The 19,955-nt window shown below is 46.5% G+C and overlaps 1 protein-coding gene across 1 annotated transcript in view; it reads right to left on the bottom strand.

Annotated features, from left to right (window-relative positions):
- CFAP43 (cilia and flagella associated protein 43) overlaps window positions 1–19,955 on the bottom strand; it is a 505,375-nt gene that overhangs the window by 417,616 nt on the left and 67,804 nt on the right. Inside the window, exon 5 of the mRNA XM_069239443.1 lies at window positions 16,890–17,046. Within this exon, the coding sequence (XP_069095544.1) occupies window positions 16,890–17,046 (157 nt within the window). The remainder of the gene's footprint in view (window positions 1–16,889; window positions 17,047–19,955) is intronic.

Raw genomic sequence — 19,955 nt, 5'->3', positions numbered from 1 at the left:
ATCGCCCATCCAGGTCTGGATACACCACCGCCAGAATGAGGCGCATTGGGGGGGGGGGGTCAGTGCCCGACAGCCACCCCTTCATCATTGGGAGGACTTACCAGCTGGGCCTCGCAGGTCTTCCTTGCCCAGTGCCGCAGGTCCTCCCACTGCTTCCTGCAGTGGGTGCTCCGCCAGTTGCAGACCCCCAGGGTCCGCACCTCCCTGGTGATGGCATGCCAGAATCCCCTCTTCTGATGGGCGCTGACCTATATGGGACACACAGAAAAAGGAACACAGAGATCAGACTATGCCCATTACATACAGCTGGCTATACGTCCCCTATGGGACGGACACTCACAACAGCATAACAGGACCTCACACACGCAGCATGTCATGAATCCCACAACTGTACAGTGTCAAACGTACAGATGTTTACAGCCATCTACCACTATTAGACACATCCATGCCCCCCAATCAACCTACTCACCTGTACCTCTGGTCGACCATAGAGCTTGGCGTACAGGGGCAGGACCCTTTCTACGAGCTTGTCCAGTTACTCTCTGGTGAAGGCCGGGGCCCTTTCCCCTGCCACTCGTGCCATTTCCAGGACCAGAGGCAGGACACAGCAGCACACTCAGTGGAGTACCTGCATGAACGTAATCCGGGAGTCAAGTGAAGTTTGGGTGACGAGATGGCGTACGCTCCGCGGCGGTGTGCACTGTCACCACCGGTGGCGATCATGATACGCTAAAAATCCCCAATGACAACCATGTTAACCAATGAATGATTGCACGGCGGTGAACAAGGCCTTATGCTATTACGACAACCGCTAGCGGTATGAGGTCACTTCCACTACAACATTTGTGGATTACAGGGGGCAGACATTTTTGCCATTGCTATGCAGTTATTAATACCTCATTTGCCCCATGCAGGCCCTATTGTCCCCAAACCCCATAGGCATGAACAGATTATACATTTACTCACCACAACAGTCCTGATGTATCATTGAGGACATGTCACTCCAGTTTCACATCCTACTATGCATATGTGTTGTCGACTTGTATGCCAGCAGTGCTGAATATTTAACATTGTGGGGAGATGTATGAGTGTTCCTCACATGTGTTCTCAACTCCTCCTAGGTACAGACCCATGTGGCGAGGGACTGTGTACAGACCACTTGTTGATTTGGGGACCATGGTGGAGCTTCATATCATTATCAATTACAGACTCAACTGTGCTACAATTCTTAAACTTTGTGCATTACTGGATCCAGCACTGAGCCCGGGTAATCGCAATCAACGAGCCATCCCTACAGAAGTGCAGGTGCTCTCTGCACTCCATTTCCTCACCAGGGGCTCATTTCAAGTGACAGTGTGCATGGGTGCAGGTTTTCCACAGCCAGTGTTTAGCATTATACTGTCCAGATTCCTGAATGCATTTGTACGACACCTGCAATCCTATGTGAGATTTCCCCAAAGTGCTGACGTCCCTGCCATCAAGTCAGACTTCTATGCCTGTGCCAACATTCCCCATGTGAGAGGTGCCATCGATGGAACCCACATAGCTCTCATCCCCCCAAGAGTAAGTGAACAGGTGTACAGAAACAGGAAGAACTTTCACTCCATGAATATTCAATTGGTGTGTACTGCAGATCATTACATCTCACATGTTTCCTGGATCAGTCCATGACTCCTTTGTGCTGAGGAACAGCAGTGTGCCACACATGATGGAACAACTACAAGGGGACAGAGGATGGATCATAGGTACGTGTTTCTGACACTTTTTGGCACATAGTAGACAGCCAGGTTGCCTGCAATTGAGGTTTGTCAGTGACAGTCCTGTTTTGCCCCCTTTTTCAGGTGATTCTGGCTACCCCAACATGTGTTGGCTACTGACACGAGTGAGGAATACTAGGACAGATGCAGAGAGGAATTACAATGAGGCCCATGGGCGTACTAGGAGGGCAATAGAGTGCACAATAGGTCTCCTGAAGGCTAGATTCCGTTGCCTCCATATCTCTGGGGGATCCCTGGCCTATGAGCCTGAAAAGGTGTGTAGAATAGTGGTGGCCTGCTGCATGCTGCACAACGTGGCTGTGAGGAAATCTATTCTCCTCTTGGAGGAGAAGGGGGCTGTATATCCAGACCAGCTTCCTCAGAGAGGGGATGAGAGTGATGGTGATGATGAGGAGAGGGAAGATGTACACTCCAGGAACCAACTGATCCAACTGTACTTCCGGTAACTAAGTGGTACTATTTGATGCTGCTGCTGTCTGTGCAGCATACTGTCAGTATGCCTTATCCTCTATGGGGATGTTGGGTCTATAGACATTATCACTGTGACCAGCTTTGCATGGGACATGTGACATTATGGACAACTTGTTTGACAATTATGTTGGCACAACCACATGTTATGCGTGGGCTGCCATTCCTGCTATTCAGATATGAATAAATGATTTCAAAGACAATTGCATGCACACTTTGATTTGATTCAGCATAATGATAGGGGACATTTACATTGGTGAACAGGTGTTTTATTTGGTGTCAGGGATGCCATGGTGCTCTTTACAGTGATGGGAGTGGGCTACTGGTGGATGTCCATATTGGCTACATGGTCTCAGTGATTGTTGGCAGTGGTAATATGTCCATCTGTTATTTACAGTTTTTGGGGTTGTTACTGCACGATGTGGATGGTGGTTCAGTGGCACACTTGGAGGACAGTTCTTGTCAGAGTCACTTCTTAGATGGGACCTTGGTCTTGGCAGGTGTTACAGTGCCATATCTGGGCCTGAGGGACGGTTTGGGTGCCTGGTGTTGGCCTGTACAGGTTGAGGTGCAGGTCTCCTGTGTGTCTTGAGATGGCGGCACAAGTCCAGTTGCTGCTGCTGCTGTTGTTGGCCGGTCTGTATCTTGTCCTGTAGTAGGGGCTTCCTGGTATGTGGGGGGTCTCGGGCTGGATTGGGACAAGGTGCAGCAGCGCACCTGCTATGGTGGCCATGGTGGGACTGTGCAGTTTCCACTGCTCCGTGGTCTCTTGGTGTTGGGCTCTATGCAGCCTTTTGACTCTGCTCCAGGGTGGCAACAATCTGGGCCAATGTGTCCTGGGTATTGTGGTATGCTCCCAGGACCTCTGAATCACGTCCTGGGCTGCAGCATCCATCCTATGGCCTACCCCGTGGGCCACTGATGCCCTCCCACTGGGCCTAGCCCCCTGTGCCTGTGTCCCCTGCACATGTCAGGTGGTACCACTTGTACTGGGGCCATCGTCTTCCTGCCTGTTGGTAGGTGGTGACTGTGGCCTCAGTTCTTCTGTTCCACCAGTCTGTGGCCTGGATATACAGGTGTGGGGCCAGGTGCCCTGACCTGATGTTGGTGGGTCTGTGGTAGGGGTGTCAGTGGTGTCCTGGGTGGGGCCGCTGGATGGTGACAGTCCAGGACTGTGTGAGGGGCCAGGGTATTCCTCACTGTCAAGGGTTCCCTCTCCAGTGTCCTGGGTGGTGCCTCGGTCTCCATGTGGGGCACTGCCACTCCTAGTCCTGTTCGTTAGGGTGGCATGGGTGGTGGTGCCTGTTGGGGGAATGGACATGTCTGTTACAGTTGCATAATCGGATGGAGGGCACAGGGTTGGGCTGTTTTGTGCTGGTTTTCCACTTTTGGGCCATGCAGGGTGCCTTTGTGAGGTTGCTATTGCATTTTGCTTAGAATGTGGAGGTGCATTGTGGGTGGTGTAGTGCCTTTGTGATTCCTTGCAGGGGCGGGTGGCTGTGCACAGTGGGAGGTATGTGGGCCTGTTGGTGGATTTGTGGACATGCAGGGTGACTGGATGTGGTGATTGTGGCCTGGGTGTGGTAGTGGTCCTGGTTGATGTTGGAGGGGTGGGGTGGGGTGGTGCATGCATTACAGGTGTGGTGGATAACGGGTAACTGTAGACGACTTAACCGAGTCCATTCCTCGAGTGAGTCCAGTGAGGCCCTCAGGGTACAGGATGGACAGTACCTATTTCTCCCAGTCAGTGTAGTCGGGTGGTGTTGGTGGAGGACCTACCCCAGACTTTTGGACTGCAATGTTGTGCCAGGATGCCATGAACCTCACCTTCCCACGCAGGTCATTCCATCTCTTGCGGATGTTGTCCCCGTGCGTGGATGGTGTCCCACTGCGTTGACCTTCTTGACAATGGTCTGCCATAACTCCATCTTCCTGGCGATGGGTGTGTGCTGGACCTGTGCTCCACCTTCAGTATCTCGTCCACCAGGGTCCTTAGCTCCCTTTCGGTGAAGCGTGTGTGTTGTGAGTGGTGTGTTGTGTGGATCTAGGTGAGGGTGCTGTTGTGTGGTTGGGTGTGTGATTCGTCTGTTGTGGCGTTCAGTGTCTGCTTGTGGAGTTCTCAATCTCAGTTGTCCTAATGGCGTTGCAAAGGATTGTGGGGTGTGTCTGTGAGTGTTTTATAGTGTTGTGGATGTGTGTCAGGTGTGTGGGTTTCAAACTTGCCAATGTGTGTATTTCTTACAGTTGGGTCCCATTGCTGGCCGTGGCAGTCTGTACCGCCAATGGTCGTTCGACTTCCACTGACCGCCACGGTGATTTGTGCATCATTATTTGGAGGGCGGGGAGTTTGTGTGCTCGGTGGTGGCAGGGTGGGATGTCCTGCATGTCTGCCGACAAGGTCCTGGCGGCGACTGGTGGCTGGGAAATTTTTGACGGATTCAGATTTTTGCATCTTTATATGGCGGGTTTCTGTTCACCGCCAATGGCAGGATTGTGTTCAGTGTCGCCATGGCGAGGAACGAGGTTTACTGCCATGTTCATAATGACCGCCTTACTTCTTAGAGGCATCGACGTCGAAGCTGAAATGTGGATAGCAGAGAAGGCAATGTGTGGTCATCGATCCTTCGGATGTAGCCGATGTGTGGGTTCCGAGCCGTGCAAAGTCAGAGATGCATTGGAAGCTGGAGATGATGTGCCCACAGTAGGCAATGGGGTGTCCGCGATCCCTGTGGCAGCGGCGATGTGTCAGTATTGGGAGAGATGCGCCCAATCCAATTGGCACAATGGCGTTGATGCGCAGGTTCTGGCAGTTGCAGCACTTTATACCCACTTCCATGGGCCCAGGACTGGAGTGGCACCACTTGGCAGGGCAAGACTTGCAGCAAGGAAAGTCTAGGTGCTGTTTCAGGATGATGAGAAGTCTTTGATGTCACTGAGACTTAGATTCGGGGCAAGCCAACATACCCTTGGAGTCTCTCTGGGTTCAAGTGAGATGGGCCCAGTCCTTCCTCAGCAGGACAGAGGGTAGCAAGCAGCAGGGCAACATACCAAAAAAGCAGCTCTTCTGGAGCAGCAGTCCAGAGTAGCAGACCTTGTAGCAGTAAAGCAGTCCTTCCTCCTGGCAGAGTTCTTCACAGGTCCAGTAGTCTACTGAGTTGGTAGGGTCAGAGCTAAACCCAATTGTGCCTTTGAAGTGGGGGTGACTTCAAAGAAGGGTCTTTGAAGTGCACAGAGGTAATTTCTTCCTGTCATAGCTCCAGAATCACTACATGGGGTATGCATCCCTTTGTGTGGGGACAGGACACTGCCTATTTGGGTGAAATTGTGAGGCTGTGCCCAACTCCTCCCTCCCATCCTGCCCAGGATGGCTCATGGATACCTATCAGCCTAATGGAACACCTCATGTTATAGATGAGCATCATAGTCAACTTCTTCCTGGGCAGAACCCCTGTACATAGGACACCGCATCATGCCGGTGACATCATGAACTTCAATGCATCTCTCACCATCAATGCCGATCTTCCCCATAAATCAAAAACCTTGTGAACCTCACTCTGCATGCTACCGATCCCACCCACCCACATGCCAGACACCTATTAGACCCGATTTTCTCTTCAATCAGCAATGTCACTGTTGCACAGGATTCTGCTCAGCAGTATGCCCGCATTTTTTGCTTTTTTGATCACTCTGTTTTTTTACTTTACTGTGGGTGAGCCTCATTACCGGTGTCCCACTCAAGGTAAACACTCAGTAAACAGACTGTGCGTGTTTACTGCCAGTGTCTGCCTTTTACTATAAGGCTGCTGCAATGCAACAAGGGTAAGGGGCACTTGGCTGGTTACACATGAACATGTGTGCACACATGTGCAGGCTGCATGTGGGAGACTACTGTTGTGCGCAGGCTGGTAACAGTGCACAGGTAGCTTGGCCCAATGGGGATTCTGCAGGGATAGATAGTCACTTGGGATAGGCCTCAAGAGGGTAGTGTAAACTATTAGGTTAAGTCACTGTGCTTTACTTTTTTAACTATAGTGACACTCCATTAAAGGGAGGGAACTGCCTTAGAGTGTAGTTCCCCTTCTCTTTTGCCTACAGAGAACATTGTTGTCTTAAATTAGAGTGTAACCTGTGCAATAACACCAAATCTGCAACTTCCATCTTGTGGGTCGTTCAGAGTTTCCATATTTTCATGGTTCAGCTCAGGTTCAGAGCCCAGGCCTATTGTCACCCTGTAGTGTCCAGTAATTACATTTTCTCCAGCAGCAGGGACAAAGGCCGCTTCCACACAAAAGGAGCAATTAGCACTTCTCCTTGCTCATGAGGAGGGAAGTGGGTGGGGTGGAATGCTCTGTATCAATCGCCCAGCTGTCACACTGCACCAGTGGTGGGCCTGCCCAAGTACACTGAACAAAGGAGAGTGTCCAGACAACTGGAGTCAAGCCACAAGGGGGGGCCGCCTTTGACATTTTATGTGCAAGACCCTAGCAGTTATGTCAGCGACGGGTGGAGCTCAGACCCCAGGAGCTGAAGTGACCAGTGGTTCCTTGATGACGCCATTTTGATTGTCCCAACATGCTGTGCAGGAGGGTTGGGACAGGGCTGAAGAGGTGATGTGGCATCCCAGGATTGGTTAGGGGTACCTGTCTTCTGGAACCTTTCTCTCCCCTTTATCAACTCTTGCACAAGGGAAAGACTCTCTTGCATGCAGAATTTTTTTAACTACTGCACTACTGGATCCTAGGACTGCCATGGGGAACTGGAGGGAGGTACCTCACTAGTCCTTGGGGCCCTGCCCAAGGACTAGTGAGGCTGCCACCCTTATTCCCTCTGAGGACCAGTTGGAGGAAGCCCTGAACTTTTCTGCACCCACCAACAAAGTTACATAGGACAACTGGCGCAGAGAACCAGGAGGACCAGCTTTTGGAGGACTGCCCTGCTTCTGAGGTGAGGAGGGTTGTTGGACCTGTGCCTGGTGAATAGAGCTCGCCATCAGGAGTAAAATGAGCCCAGGATCGTCTAAATCGGCCCAACGCAATTGGCATTTTAAAGTTTGGTACTCTTTGACCAAATTTCCTCTATCGGAGCACATGGGGCTCCGCAATCGTGTGATTGATCTACCCCAAGGTGGACTCAAGCATGGGGGATGGCACAAGAAAGCTACATTTCTCAGATCTGGAGAGAAGGTGTGCGTGGGTCCCCCTCCACACGTTCCCATCTCGTCCTTGGGATCCCATCCTTGAGGTGGACTTATAAAAAAGGGGGTCAGGACCCCCAGCACTAAAAAATGAGGGTGGAAACAGTTGTCATACTTCCCTGTCAGAAAACGGAGGAGCCAAGGAAGCCCTTATCCCTGGGCCTCTGGACACAGTGGAAGGAAGCCATCCCTGCATATATTTCCCATCAGATGTGCTGCTGGCTCCCACGGCAACACGCAGGAGTGTGGGCCATGTGGGGAGCCAGCGAGGGCAGCTCGGGGTGGGCCCCTGTGCTGTCCTCCAACAACAGCCAGCTCCAGGGTGAAACAGGGCACCCCTCTCTTCGATAATAAAAAGGGAATATGCGGTGTGAGGCCTCTTTTAAAAGGACAAAAAGGGAAAACCTCAGTGAGGCCCTCCCCAGCACAGCAGGAGACCCGATACTACAGTATTCACTGCACTCAGGAAACTCGCCCCATAATGCATTGCGGGCCTTTCATTTGAATCACATTTTTGCCCATAACCAAGCTAGTGGTGGTCCTAGGACGATGGGGCCCCCACCAAAACGTTCAGCACAACATGTTTGTGTCGTCTCCTGTGTTTCCTACTCTTCAAGACATTTTTAAGCTCTCCATGGCTGGAGCATTTGCTCTACAGCTGGGAGTAATTTATTCTCCAGGGGCATTGTGTGCAAAACATTTTAGAAGGCCTGGAAGACCTAAAAATGTATGATGCACTATGCCCTCTAGGGGCTGATTATATGATTACACTGTGATGTTTTTTAATGTGGTTATGCCCTCTAGGGGCCAAATGTATGGTTACGCTGTAATGCTTTCCACCATGGGTTTCATGCTTACAGCCTTCTAGGGGCTGATTATATGGTCACAGCACAATGCTCTTTCATATTTTTAATAGAATACACACAGTTAATTCCTGATAAATGTTTATTAGGTTTTCATGATGATTGTATATGTTTTATTGATTTATCCTCATGTATTTATGACAATGATTCATGCCAAAGTAATAGAGTTATTACACAATGAGTGTTGAATCTCTCCTGATATGTTTGGTTGACCCCTCTTGGGGGTCACCAGTGATTACACAAGGTCATCTATGGTATTTTCCACCTGCCAAAGTATATTTGCAAATAACAGCGCAGTATTTAGTAGTGTGTGCGCATTCTAAATGTACTTCTCCTTTTTCTAAAGAAAAAGTAATGATTGGACAGTCCTGTATTGAGTGTTATTATTGCGTGCTAGTGATTGGTAATTTCTAGATCCCTCTACCTCCCTTGAGTAGGCCTTAGATTGCTCCGCTTCGCTACTCTGTAAGGGTCAAGCACTACAATAGGGTGTTCCCAAGGAGGACGACCGAGGAACTATTACTTGTATTGGCCACACAACTAATAGCTCAATTTCCAACAATCACTGTCAGCAAGCCAGCAACTAGGACCTGGACAGGCCAAACCCCCTCACTTTCGGCCTACCCATTTCGCAGCACAAAAGACTTGCCACCACCGGAACCACCAGTCTCAGCTACAGAAGCATCACAGAAGAGGGCCAGTTTTCCACACTAGCCCGAAAACACCAGCAACTACCCAAAAGCCATATAGAACCTAAACAGCTGGATCACTAAATGCATCTGCATCCTGCCTCCCTTCAAGCACAACCCAAGGGTGTAGCCTGCTGTCACCACTGTTGAAATCTCTGCTACCATGAAGACCTTCCACTAGGGGAAGGATCTGAGCCTTGCCCCCAACACGCCAAAGGACTTCTACCGATCAGCAACGAAGTAGCACCTATCCTCAATGCCTCCATCGATTCAACCATATTCCCAGACACCTAGAAACATGCCACTGTGAAGCCCTTGCTTAAGAAACCATCCACTGACCCAGGCACACTTTCCAACTGCAGACCCATATCCTTCCTACCATACTCAGCAAAAGTCTTATAGAACCTGGTCAAACCCGAAGTGCAACAACCACATCAGCAACCACCAGCTTCTCTGTGCCACTCAGCCCGGATTCAGGCCCAACCACAGAACAGAAACAGCTCTCATTGCCGCCACAGACGACATTGGGATGACAGAGGAGACACTGAAGCCTCCTTCATCTGGAACTCTCTGCAGCATCTGACATGGTCTGAGACTCCATTCTTATTAAATGTCCACATGAGACTGATATCCCAGGACCCACTCCTTATTAACAGATAGAACACAAGTGTCAGCCTGGCACCTTTCTCTTTGAAAGCCCACAAACTCATTGATGGAGTGCCTCAAGGTTCATCGCACTGCCTACTCCCTTCAACGCATACATGATCCATATGGCCAACGTCTCGCATGCACACATCAACATCCTCTCCAACGCCGATGACACAACAGCTCATATTGCCTCTCTCGTATAAGACCCCCAACACAAGAAACAAGTTCACCACTTGTAGGACCAAAGTCACTAACTGGATGAAAGCCAACTAGTGACCTTCTGCAATAACACCTCACCAATGGAGTCCAACTGGTTGCCGACTGAACTTGGACCCACAGCCACCACCTACGCCAAGACCCTTGGAATAATCATACAAAGTAAACTGAACATGACGTGCAAGTGAACACAATCACTACATCTTGCTTTCACACCCCGAGGAAGATCTTCAATTGGCTTCCTAGCAACACTAGAAAATCTGTCACCAGCAAGTTGGTCTATAGGAACACCTTCTAAGTTAGGATCACCAAGCCACTCAATAAAAGACCCAAACCATCCAGAACTTGAGTCAGGCTCATTCTCAACCTCCCACATATATCACTCACTCACACACACACACACACACACACACACACACACCTCCTCCCCCGTTAGGCTCCACCTACCTGAAAAGTCACATCTCCCAACAACCACCCATTCACCTCTGCCCTGCAAGACTCAATCACACACATACACAAAGAACATGATCAGAAGGACAGACATTTCCTTACATCACTCCTAAAATGGGGAACGGCCTCAGACTTCACATAAGAGCTGTCTACTCTCTTTTTGAATTCTGGAAGAAGCTTAAAACCTGACTTTTAATTTAACCTACCTCCCATAGGAAGTGCTAGGAATACACCTCCTAAGCACCAGGATACCCTCACCAGTGATAGAGCACTTTACAAATACACATGACACAACATGAGTGGCACCGCATAAGAAGTCAGTTAAATCCAGTCCAAGACAGATGATATACTTGATTCCGAATGGTCTATACTTAATGTGCCCAGAATTCGTCTGGGACAGCGGTAAAATTTCAGCCACAGTGTCCAAAAAAGCAAGAGTAGAGTCTCAAGAAACAGCTGGCATTGAGAGATCTAAGAGCAAGACTGGCAGAACATTATCTTCCCGAAGGCTTCCATTCTCTTGGTCTCCCTACTTGGCAGGGTGATAGCGAAGGCGTTTGGGTAGGGCCTGGTGATGGAGGCCTGTGCCACCAGACTTTTTGGAGCAGGATCCTGGGGTGCCTAGATCTGGCCCGTGGCACTGGACCACTTGTCTACTGAGGGATATCACGTCGTGGACTATGGTGACGTGCCATCTGTCTATTAACTAGAAGGCAAGAGCAAAGTGCCCATCAGAGTGTCAGTAACAGCCTCAGCAAAATTAAGCAGGGTCTCTGAAGAGGATTGTCCTGGTTGCAGAACCTTCGTAAGCATGTTAATTTTTACTTCAGCTGAAGGAAGCTGCAGATCTAACACTTCCGCTGGCTTCCTAGTGAACAAGACAAAGGATGCCAAACCTTCAGTAGAGGGAGTGGGGGGGTGTGGTGGTGGATTTGGATCTGAGTCTGATAGCAATGTAGGTTTGACATCCTCATCTAGTGCGGATGTTGACATGACAAGAATTGATGCGGATTGAGGTGCCAAGTGTGAAATCTATTCGAGATTTGGAGGTGAACCCAAATTTAATTCAGATGACATAGTTGGAGATGAGGGCGGACCTGAAGGCAGTAACCCTGCTAGAGGACTTCGCAGATCAGTCTATTCAAAGGCACGCCAACGGGAACTGGTTAAGTGATGAAGATATGAAGAATAGCCTTTTTAAATGCTGCAATCTATTGTGGTGTCACCGATGGACCAGGAAAACTTGGGTTACATCAGAATAAGATGCGGAATCACATCCTCAGTACGGGACTGGAACAAGACTGTAGAGCCCATTGGCGTCCTCACAACATCTCCAACGGAGAGTGGCAGGGCTGGGACGAGGCCTACTTTGACATCTTGTGGTTCTTCTTTGACATAGACTTACAAAAAGACATGCAAACGCAACAAAGATATGTCACAGGACAACCCCGAGAATGGGACATGATCAGAGTTCTGGACTTTGAGTGGACTGCCCTTTACATGATATTTGGAGATTTTCAGCAATGCACAGCTTGGCTTTGCTGTCCCAGATCACCTTTAGATTCCTCATAGCACACTCCCTGCCACAGCCATGGCTGTCTGGAAGAATGTCCAGGGTCCAGGTGAACTTCAGAGCCCGAGGATGAAGAGATGACTGGCGGAATGCGGAAGGTTGTCATAGAACATAGGGTTCTTTAAACTTCTGTTTCTGGAAAACATCATTTTCTTTAACGGCGGCTTAGGTACCCATTCTGGACATTTGCCAGGCTGTGACATGGTAGTTTTTACGTTCATAAAACACTACTGCTGTTACAGTCTGATCCAGCCAGAAGGTCACTTTACTTACACCACCCTACATGACTTTTTGGCCTGAGTTCAGTCACGGACTTTCCAACTTTGGAGATACTTCTATGCTATCTGTTCTAAAGATGAGGAATCTGTGGTTAGAAGTATCCAGAAAAACAGCAGGCTCCTCACCACAAGCTGATCGCCAGGGTCTAAGACACTCCCTTTCCCTTGGTGGACGCGAAGCTAAACAACCATGCTGCCACCATCACCAGTTAGTCTCAGCCCCAGGTATAACATGACAGTAATACACTTTACAACTTATAATCACAATCAAGACATGGATGACATAAATTTGGGGATTCTGATCGGTCTTGTCTATACAAGAAAAGTTCATCTAACTAGAAAGAATTTCAATACAAAGAGGACTGGAATACTGAGATTCTGACATACATGGTACAAGGTATCATGGGTCAAGGAGATGACACTCAGGATCAGAAGTCAACAGAACAACTTGAATAACTCTAGGGTCATGGCTGACAAAGGCTTCATTTTCAAACAAAATCTCTGGCTTGTTCATAAATGAAAGAAACTTCAGTTTTTTTAAATTGCCTGCATTTGTACATCTTCAAGATTTTGGATCATCAAGAGTAAAAAGGGTTGGGGACTGAACCACTTAACCCATAACCCCTATACTCCAAACACAAACTATACTCAAACCTTAACTCTTTATCCCAACCCAAAATCTTTAACTCTATACCGTAACTGCTTAACCCCATACCCTTAACCCCTAGACCATAAATGCTTAACCTTATACCCATAACATTAGCCCTATATCCAAACCCCTAAACACTTAATCCTTAACCACTTTCATACTGGCCTTACTTCAATATGATTTAGGTACAAACACTTTGGAGAAAGTTTATTTTTAAATGACTAACAAGGAAAATAATATAGACGCGTTGGTTTCAGTGTTGTGAGGCAAAACAATCAAGATCTCAATTTAAAACATTGCTGCTTCCCTTCCCAAAATAGGAATGATCTTTTGCTCTATAGAAATTACCCTGGATGCCTGGAAATAAGAAAGTTTGCTTCTTAAGAAATGTAACTCAGTTCCACTTATTTTAGTCAACTAATGGCCCATTGCTCTCTTCACCTTCCTTAAAAGGTGAAAGAGGGTGCTCTCAAACAGTAGCCCTTTGTCTTCCTAAGGTATATTAATAATATACTGGTTCCAGGACAAGCAGGCTTCTGAATTATTCACAGAACGTGGTTTCATTTGATTACTGCTCTGTCACCACAGCCCTTTTAGACTTATCTGTGGCACTTGACAGGAGCCACTCTCACCCCACGTTGGTCCAATACTTTGGGAAGTAGGATTGAGAACCAGTACTCCTGACTGGCTATCCTATTTACTTAACTGTTGCACTTAGGCAACTTCTCTTCTTCCTTATTTTCCCCCTGCCTAGGTGACTTCTTTGTGAGGTGCCACAAATTTCTTCACTTAGCCCAATACTTTCATCATTTACATCAGCCTACTTGACACTCTGATTCATTCTTGTGGCATCCTGTCTTACAGTTGTTTTGGTGAGGCAAGCTCATCATCCAGCTGCACAGTGAGGGAGCTACAACTCAAAACGATGTCCAAGGTCTGCAGTGACTGACTGGAATAGTGCTACCTCATTAAAACCAAGACAGACAAAATGTAAGTTCTCAATGTAGAAGGAACCACCACCTTATGGTCCAACACTTGCAGGCTATCTTCTATTGATGCAGCTCCTAAATCAGCTAACACAATGTAATATTTGGGCTTTATCTTCATGCACAATCCCGTAATTAATATAGCAACACCATCCTAATTTAATTGCCTTTGCACTGAAAGGAATCTGTCTTCTTTTGTCTACTGGTAGTGATCAGCAAGCAACTGTGCCCTACCCACCACCAGGACAACTTGCTTTATGTCACTTCCCCACATAACTCATGCCCAAGCTGAAAGCAATTCAGAATGTTGTGGGGAGACTCATCTTCTGCATGCCAAGTACAGATGTCTTTCACCACTTACACATACTGCACTGGCTCCCAGCATCATCTGGAGTCATCCAAAAGTGTTTATGCACTTGGGTGTTTCACTGAAGTCGCAAGGACATGGCCACAGGACTGCAAAGCTCAGCTGTTCCATTTTGGACACATCCACAAATTGCCGCTCTTCGATTTAGGGCCATGGAAGTAAAGGGGTGGCGTCCTAACCTTGCAGTGCACAACTGCTTCTTCAGGCAGGTCCACCCTCTATTCATGTTGGGTTGTGTTTTTGCCTTCTTAAAAGAATGGGAGCATGTCATTCAATCCCATCCTGCCAAGAGTTTTGGGAAGTGGAGGTTGAAAAAAACCCAAGAAAAACTAATCCTTTAGCCACTGCTGGATGGAGGACCGCATGACTGCAGGGACCTTTGCAGGAAGTATGAGTGTCTTCTATGAACTTATCCTAGTTCAAGATGCTTGGGAATATTTCTGGGTTACTACAGACATCATTAGCACTGGTACTATAGAGAAGGGATTGAAACTCAGTTCCTGGTGTTGCAATGCTGAAGGTTCTTTCACATTTTACGTCCACTTGCATTACAGTTCCTTGTTTCAATGCTATGCAGGATTGTATGTTTAACGTTTATCTGCTTATATTTGGTCTCTATTGTCATAGTGCTTGCTCTTGTATATTTAACATGTTTTTGATTGCGTACTTGAATATTTTTCCTTATTTGCTCTAAACATCTTGATCTCCTTTTTGCAAGGTGCAGTTTACGTTTTGGTGCCCAGTCTTTTAGGAGCCTTGTCTTTCTTCAGCAGACCACTAAACACTCCTTAGGATCTGCATCATTAAGGCTGCCAAGAGCCAGTCTAGTGTTAAAGACATCCAGTGCACACCTAGCACCTAACGCTCATCTCAAGTTTTATAATAAGGATCCCTCTCTATACACAAGTTTCAAGCTAACCAGTATAAAATGATTCCTCTCGATTGACGCACGTATAAAGGTAAAAGGAATTTCCTACCACCAGGAGCTGCCATCCTCCTCATCAACCTCTATTTGTACCCATGGGCCCAAAGTAGAGTCCACTTCCACAATGATACATAGAAATTCATTTTACATCACAAACATGAAGCACAGTAGGGCAGACAGAGAATTAGAGGAGGCAGATTTAACAAATCATTTAGCGTCACATGTTCAGTGAGGATCTAAGATGACCTCTGAAGGTCAAATCGTAATATAATCAAATGGCTTGTGCACAGAAGAGAAGCAGACTTTTTGCTAGCCCCCACAACCTTGGATATGTGCTAACATTCTGAAAAATACTGTTTTTGCTAAACGTAGCAAATTTTTGTAGGGTACAATAAAAAAAAGAAGCGGCAATTTGATATAAAAAAATACACAGGGTACAGAGAGTGCGCTTTCATTGTATATCAGGAACAGTCGTAATAGCAGCACTCAGATATGTAAACAACAAAAGGAGCTAATGAGCGATTTGGAGAGTGAATGAAGGAGTTCATGAAGCATCGTCGTTCCTAAGCGGAAACAGCAGTCACGGCTGGTGACTGGTCAAAGCGGTGGGGCGAATAAAACAAACAAAAATAAATAAATTTAAAAAAAATAATAACCTCAACCTCGTCGCCGCACCGCCATTCTCTGCCACACTCCAGGCACCCAACCTGCCCTGCTGCCAATCATGATCTACTCAAAGCAGCATTATGATTGGCTAGAGAGCCCTGGCAGGGTGCTCCAATGCAGACTGGGAGCCTGGGCTTGCCCTCTCCAACCTGGCAACACAGTGCCAGGTTGGAAAGAGCCCTTGTACACATGTGTGTTTGGCCGGCCCGAGAGTGCACAGTGCACTCCCCTTAGGGTTCGTCACCCCAATGCCCCGACCCTTTAAAAATAAAACAATAATAAACATTGTTGTTATTGTTTTATTTAGAAAGTTTTGCAGCTCCTGCTACTGCGGAGGAGCCACCCCTGGGAAACAGTATATGTGAAGATGTACTAGGTAAGAAAAGAGTAATCTGTGCAGATTGTAGGACGACACAGACAGTGGAATACAGTTAGAATATGTATAAATGGGTAGGAGGGATCAGCTTTATAATTTAAAAAGTACTGTTATGGTCAAGAGAGGACATAGACCACAATAAGTTCCCAGAATGGCCATAAGTTCCAGATGTTTTAACACTTGTCTTCTCCTTGCAAATACTCTTTTGGTCAAAAGGTTTTACCAAAATGGAATGACTAAGAAAGACCTTGATATCACGCCCACTATATGGCATTTTGTACCACATGTTCATTCCTCCTCTGCGACGGCCTGTGCATGGAGGGTCATTAGGGAGAGTAGAACCTTATAAGTGATTAAAGCAAGGTCATTGAGTGCACTTATTGTATCATAATAAGCTACTCAGGAGTGAAAAGGGTAGATGATAGCAAGGTTCACACATGCAACAGAATGCGGACTATGGGCTAGAACGTACATGCTAGGAAGCCTTAAGCAAAGACTACTGAAGAATAAATGGGCGGTTAAAATACCAACAAATTGGGACGAGACCATCATAGGTGTTGAGGTCCTTCTTATCTAAGTCTGCTTTCTAGTGGGATAAAACCAAATGTAACCTCTGCCTGTCTCTCGCATAGGTTACGTGGGTTTCAGAGATCTATGTGGAATTATGAATTTGGTTAACATTGGCTAATGTGGTTTTGTTGTTCATAAATGGCTAAGAATTACTTCAGAGGCCTGCAATCATTTTCAAATAAAAAGTAGTTACCTTGAATGTTTCAGCAATGTCACCTGTAATCCCCGCGACAGCAGCTACCGGCAATGATGGTCCTTCATACGCAGGGGACGCATTAGGGGGAGGAGCAGCTACAGCCACTTTAGCATCTTCTACTATGGTGCCATCTTGATTTGGAAGCTTTACCGGCCTTTGGGAAAGGCAAAGCAAACAAAGTTATTGTCCATGTATTCTTCTTAAAAAAAAAGAAAGTGGTACTCAACAGAATTGTGAAATTCCAGCTCTAGCGTTAATTTATCTAAACATACTCCGCGTACTTGAAGTCAGCATACATGGTTTTGCTATTGTCTGCTAGAGAGAGAGTTCCGCCTCCACTCTTCCTCCCGCACGTGATTCTACTAAACAAACTAACCCGAAATACTGTGCAATTGAAATTAAAATCCATATCTACTATAAATGTTGCCAAAATCAATAAGGCTAAATATGTAAATATTGGTCAGGTGTGCTAACATTATGAATACTGGTTTCCTAATCGCGATTCTCTCTGAATTACAAATAGAAAGTCGGTATTCCTAATCTATGAAACTCTCGAGTTTCATTAGCAATTCCTAGTAGGTGGCAAATAGACCTACCTCATGCATATTAGTGAGGTAGGTCGCAATTTGAAAACCACATGGAATCGCAGCTATCACAGGGATGATGGCACAATGTCTGATTGCTTTATTAAAAAGCAATGTTTTTAATGCATACTGTTTTAGTTAAAGGAAAACTAGATGTATTTAAAAAAAAGAAAATTAAACTTTAAACTTTCATTTTTTAGGAGTAGGTAGTGGTCCATGGAACCACTTTCTGCTCATAAAAAATATTTGTTTTACATTCTCATTGGGGACCCCTTCCCATTTGAGCATGGGTTACCATCTCCTTCAGGGAGTCAGTAAAATATGAATGTTTTGCAGCCGTAATTCGGTCGCAAAACATTCACACATCCCATTCAGATTTGTTATTTGGAAGGAACACCCTAAACATTCAGTTTCTAAATACCAAATCGCAAACACAAATCGTGGTTTGGCAATGTGTTACTGAATCGCAATTTGTGTCTTGCACATATGTAAAAGCATTTTTGCAGTCGGAAAAATGAGTTTACGACCACAAAAATGGTTTGTAAATATGGTCCTATAAGTAGTAATTGTCAGAGAAAAATTATTTTGCAGATAGTGGATAATTTGCCATTAAGTAATCATTTCTTTGAATCTTCAAGTATATGAGTCCACAAAAGAAATAAACTACAATAAGGGGCACAAAAAGCACTAGGCCGGCCTCCAAATATGGTCTATCAGTAGGGTGTAATAAGTACAAAGATGTGTTAATGGCAGAAACAAAAATCAATTGCTGCATTTAGGTTGAAAATGTACAATGCTATGTCCTCCAGCATACGTTGTTGCTAGGGCTATGGCACAGCGTTAAAATCCTTCTCAAGCTACATGCAGCACAATGCAGAGCTTTATAACAATCAGCATGAATTCAGGCAACATCTCCACTTCCTGGGGAAGCTGCACTCATCCTCCATCTTGTGCCATGCCAACCAGAGGCATCCAAAATGGATCTCACTGGCTTCAGCACTCAAAGGAACACACACGTAGATTGCTACTGCCATATGGGCATCACACTCTCAATGTAGGCACATACGTATCTACATACTAGACATGCATACAGGTTGTCAGCACAAGTTTCTGGATTTCATATAAGAAGGGAACACTATACCATAGGGGTCATTAGACTGTGCTCTCGTTCACAGAGAAAAGTTCTGGTCAACCTATAAATCAAAAAACACCTTATGGTTCCTCCATCACCTTAGGTGATATGCCTAAGCATCCTATGGTCCAAGAGAGTTCCTGGACCATACATTATCAAGACAGGCCTGGGCTTCTGCTGACTGGTTAGATTAGTGTAATTCCAGGGACAAAAATAAAAGTCTAGATACCAGATTCACATACAGTCAGGCACTCCGGGCAAGGGTGCACATCTGTTCACCATAGGGCACTCTTGTCCCAATAGGACTTGTCTCTATTTTTTTTTAGCTTGCCTTATTAATATTCTACGGCCAAGCCATTATATTTAAAAGTGTCATCCTTATCAATGCTGAGACCTGAATATCTACAAAGATACCATATATTATTTAGAGAATTCCATCCATACCCCAAGGTCGTTGGGCTGTATTGCCTAATATACTGTTATCAAAGAATGATATTAACATTCCTCTTACTGTGGAGTAGAAAGAGATCTAGTACCCAAATGTAAGGAAGAAAAACGGCCTAGTTACCCTGTCAAAGTAAAAGACAGACATACATGATTTGCTGTGGGTCCCTGGCAGCAAACCAATTATGTATGTTATTCAGTGCAACTTAACCTACTGCACCATCGGCCTTAGTGCCGCCATTACTCTTAGCCCTTATGCTATGTTCCCCAATGTCAACTTGTGTAAGGGAAGGGAAATGACAATGGAAAAGAGCCCACAGTCTAAAGTATTCACTTCAGCTTAAACTTAACTTTATCCTATTCCCACATTTTCCTATTTAGAACACATGGGTACATTCCACAGAGACCGAGAACAAGGAGGTGAGGAGGTTGCATTGGGCAGCTTCACCCTAGGATCCACAAGAGAATAAAAACATCCTTGATGGCCACGCTGCATAATCCAAGAAAGTAGCTGAATTGGTACAGGCAGGTAGATCAGAGTGGCTAGTGCTCTGGCCTTGAAAGCCACCACCAGACCTTGCTGGAGGTGCACTGGGGAAGGTGTGTCATAGAGGGAATGAGTTGCACTGCACAAGGGGCCAAGGGCTATGGAGATCCCATTAATCTTCCACTTCCCAGGATGTGACCTGAACTGAGTATCAAGAGAGAGGAGACAAAACCGGCATCCAGCTCTAAGTGAAGCTAAGAGGGATTTTGCACCTCCTAATTTAGCTCCTCCTGGGCCATTCAAGTTGGCCAGTGTGCTTTCGTGTCGGAGGGACGACTCCTAGAGGATCGTCCTGAGGAGGACTCTTGGTGCTGGGATGGACCTATGGGATTCAGGGATACTGGTGCACACTCTTG

The sequence above is a fragment of the Pleurodeles waltl genome, chromosome 6 (genome assembly GCF_031143425.1).
Source record: "Pleurodeles waltl isolate 20211129_DDA chromosome 6, aPleWal1.hap1.20221129, whole genome shotgun sequence".
NCBI lineage: Eukaryota > Metazoa > Chordata > Amphibia > Caudata > Salamandridae > Pleurodeles > Pleurodeles waltl.
This window is presented reverse-complemented; position numbering and strand designations above follow the sequence as displayed.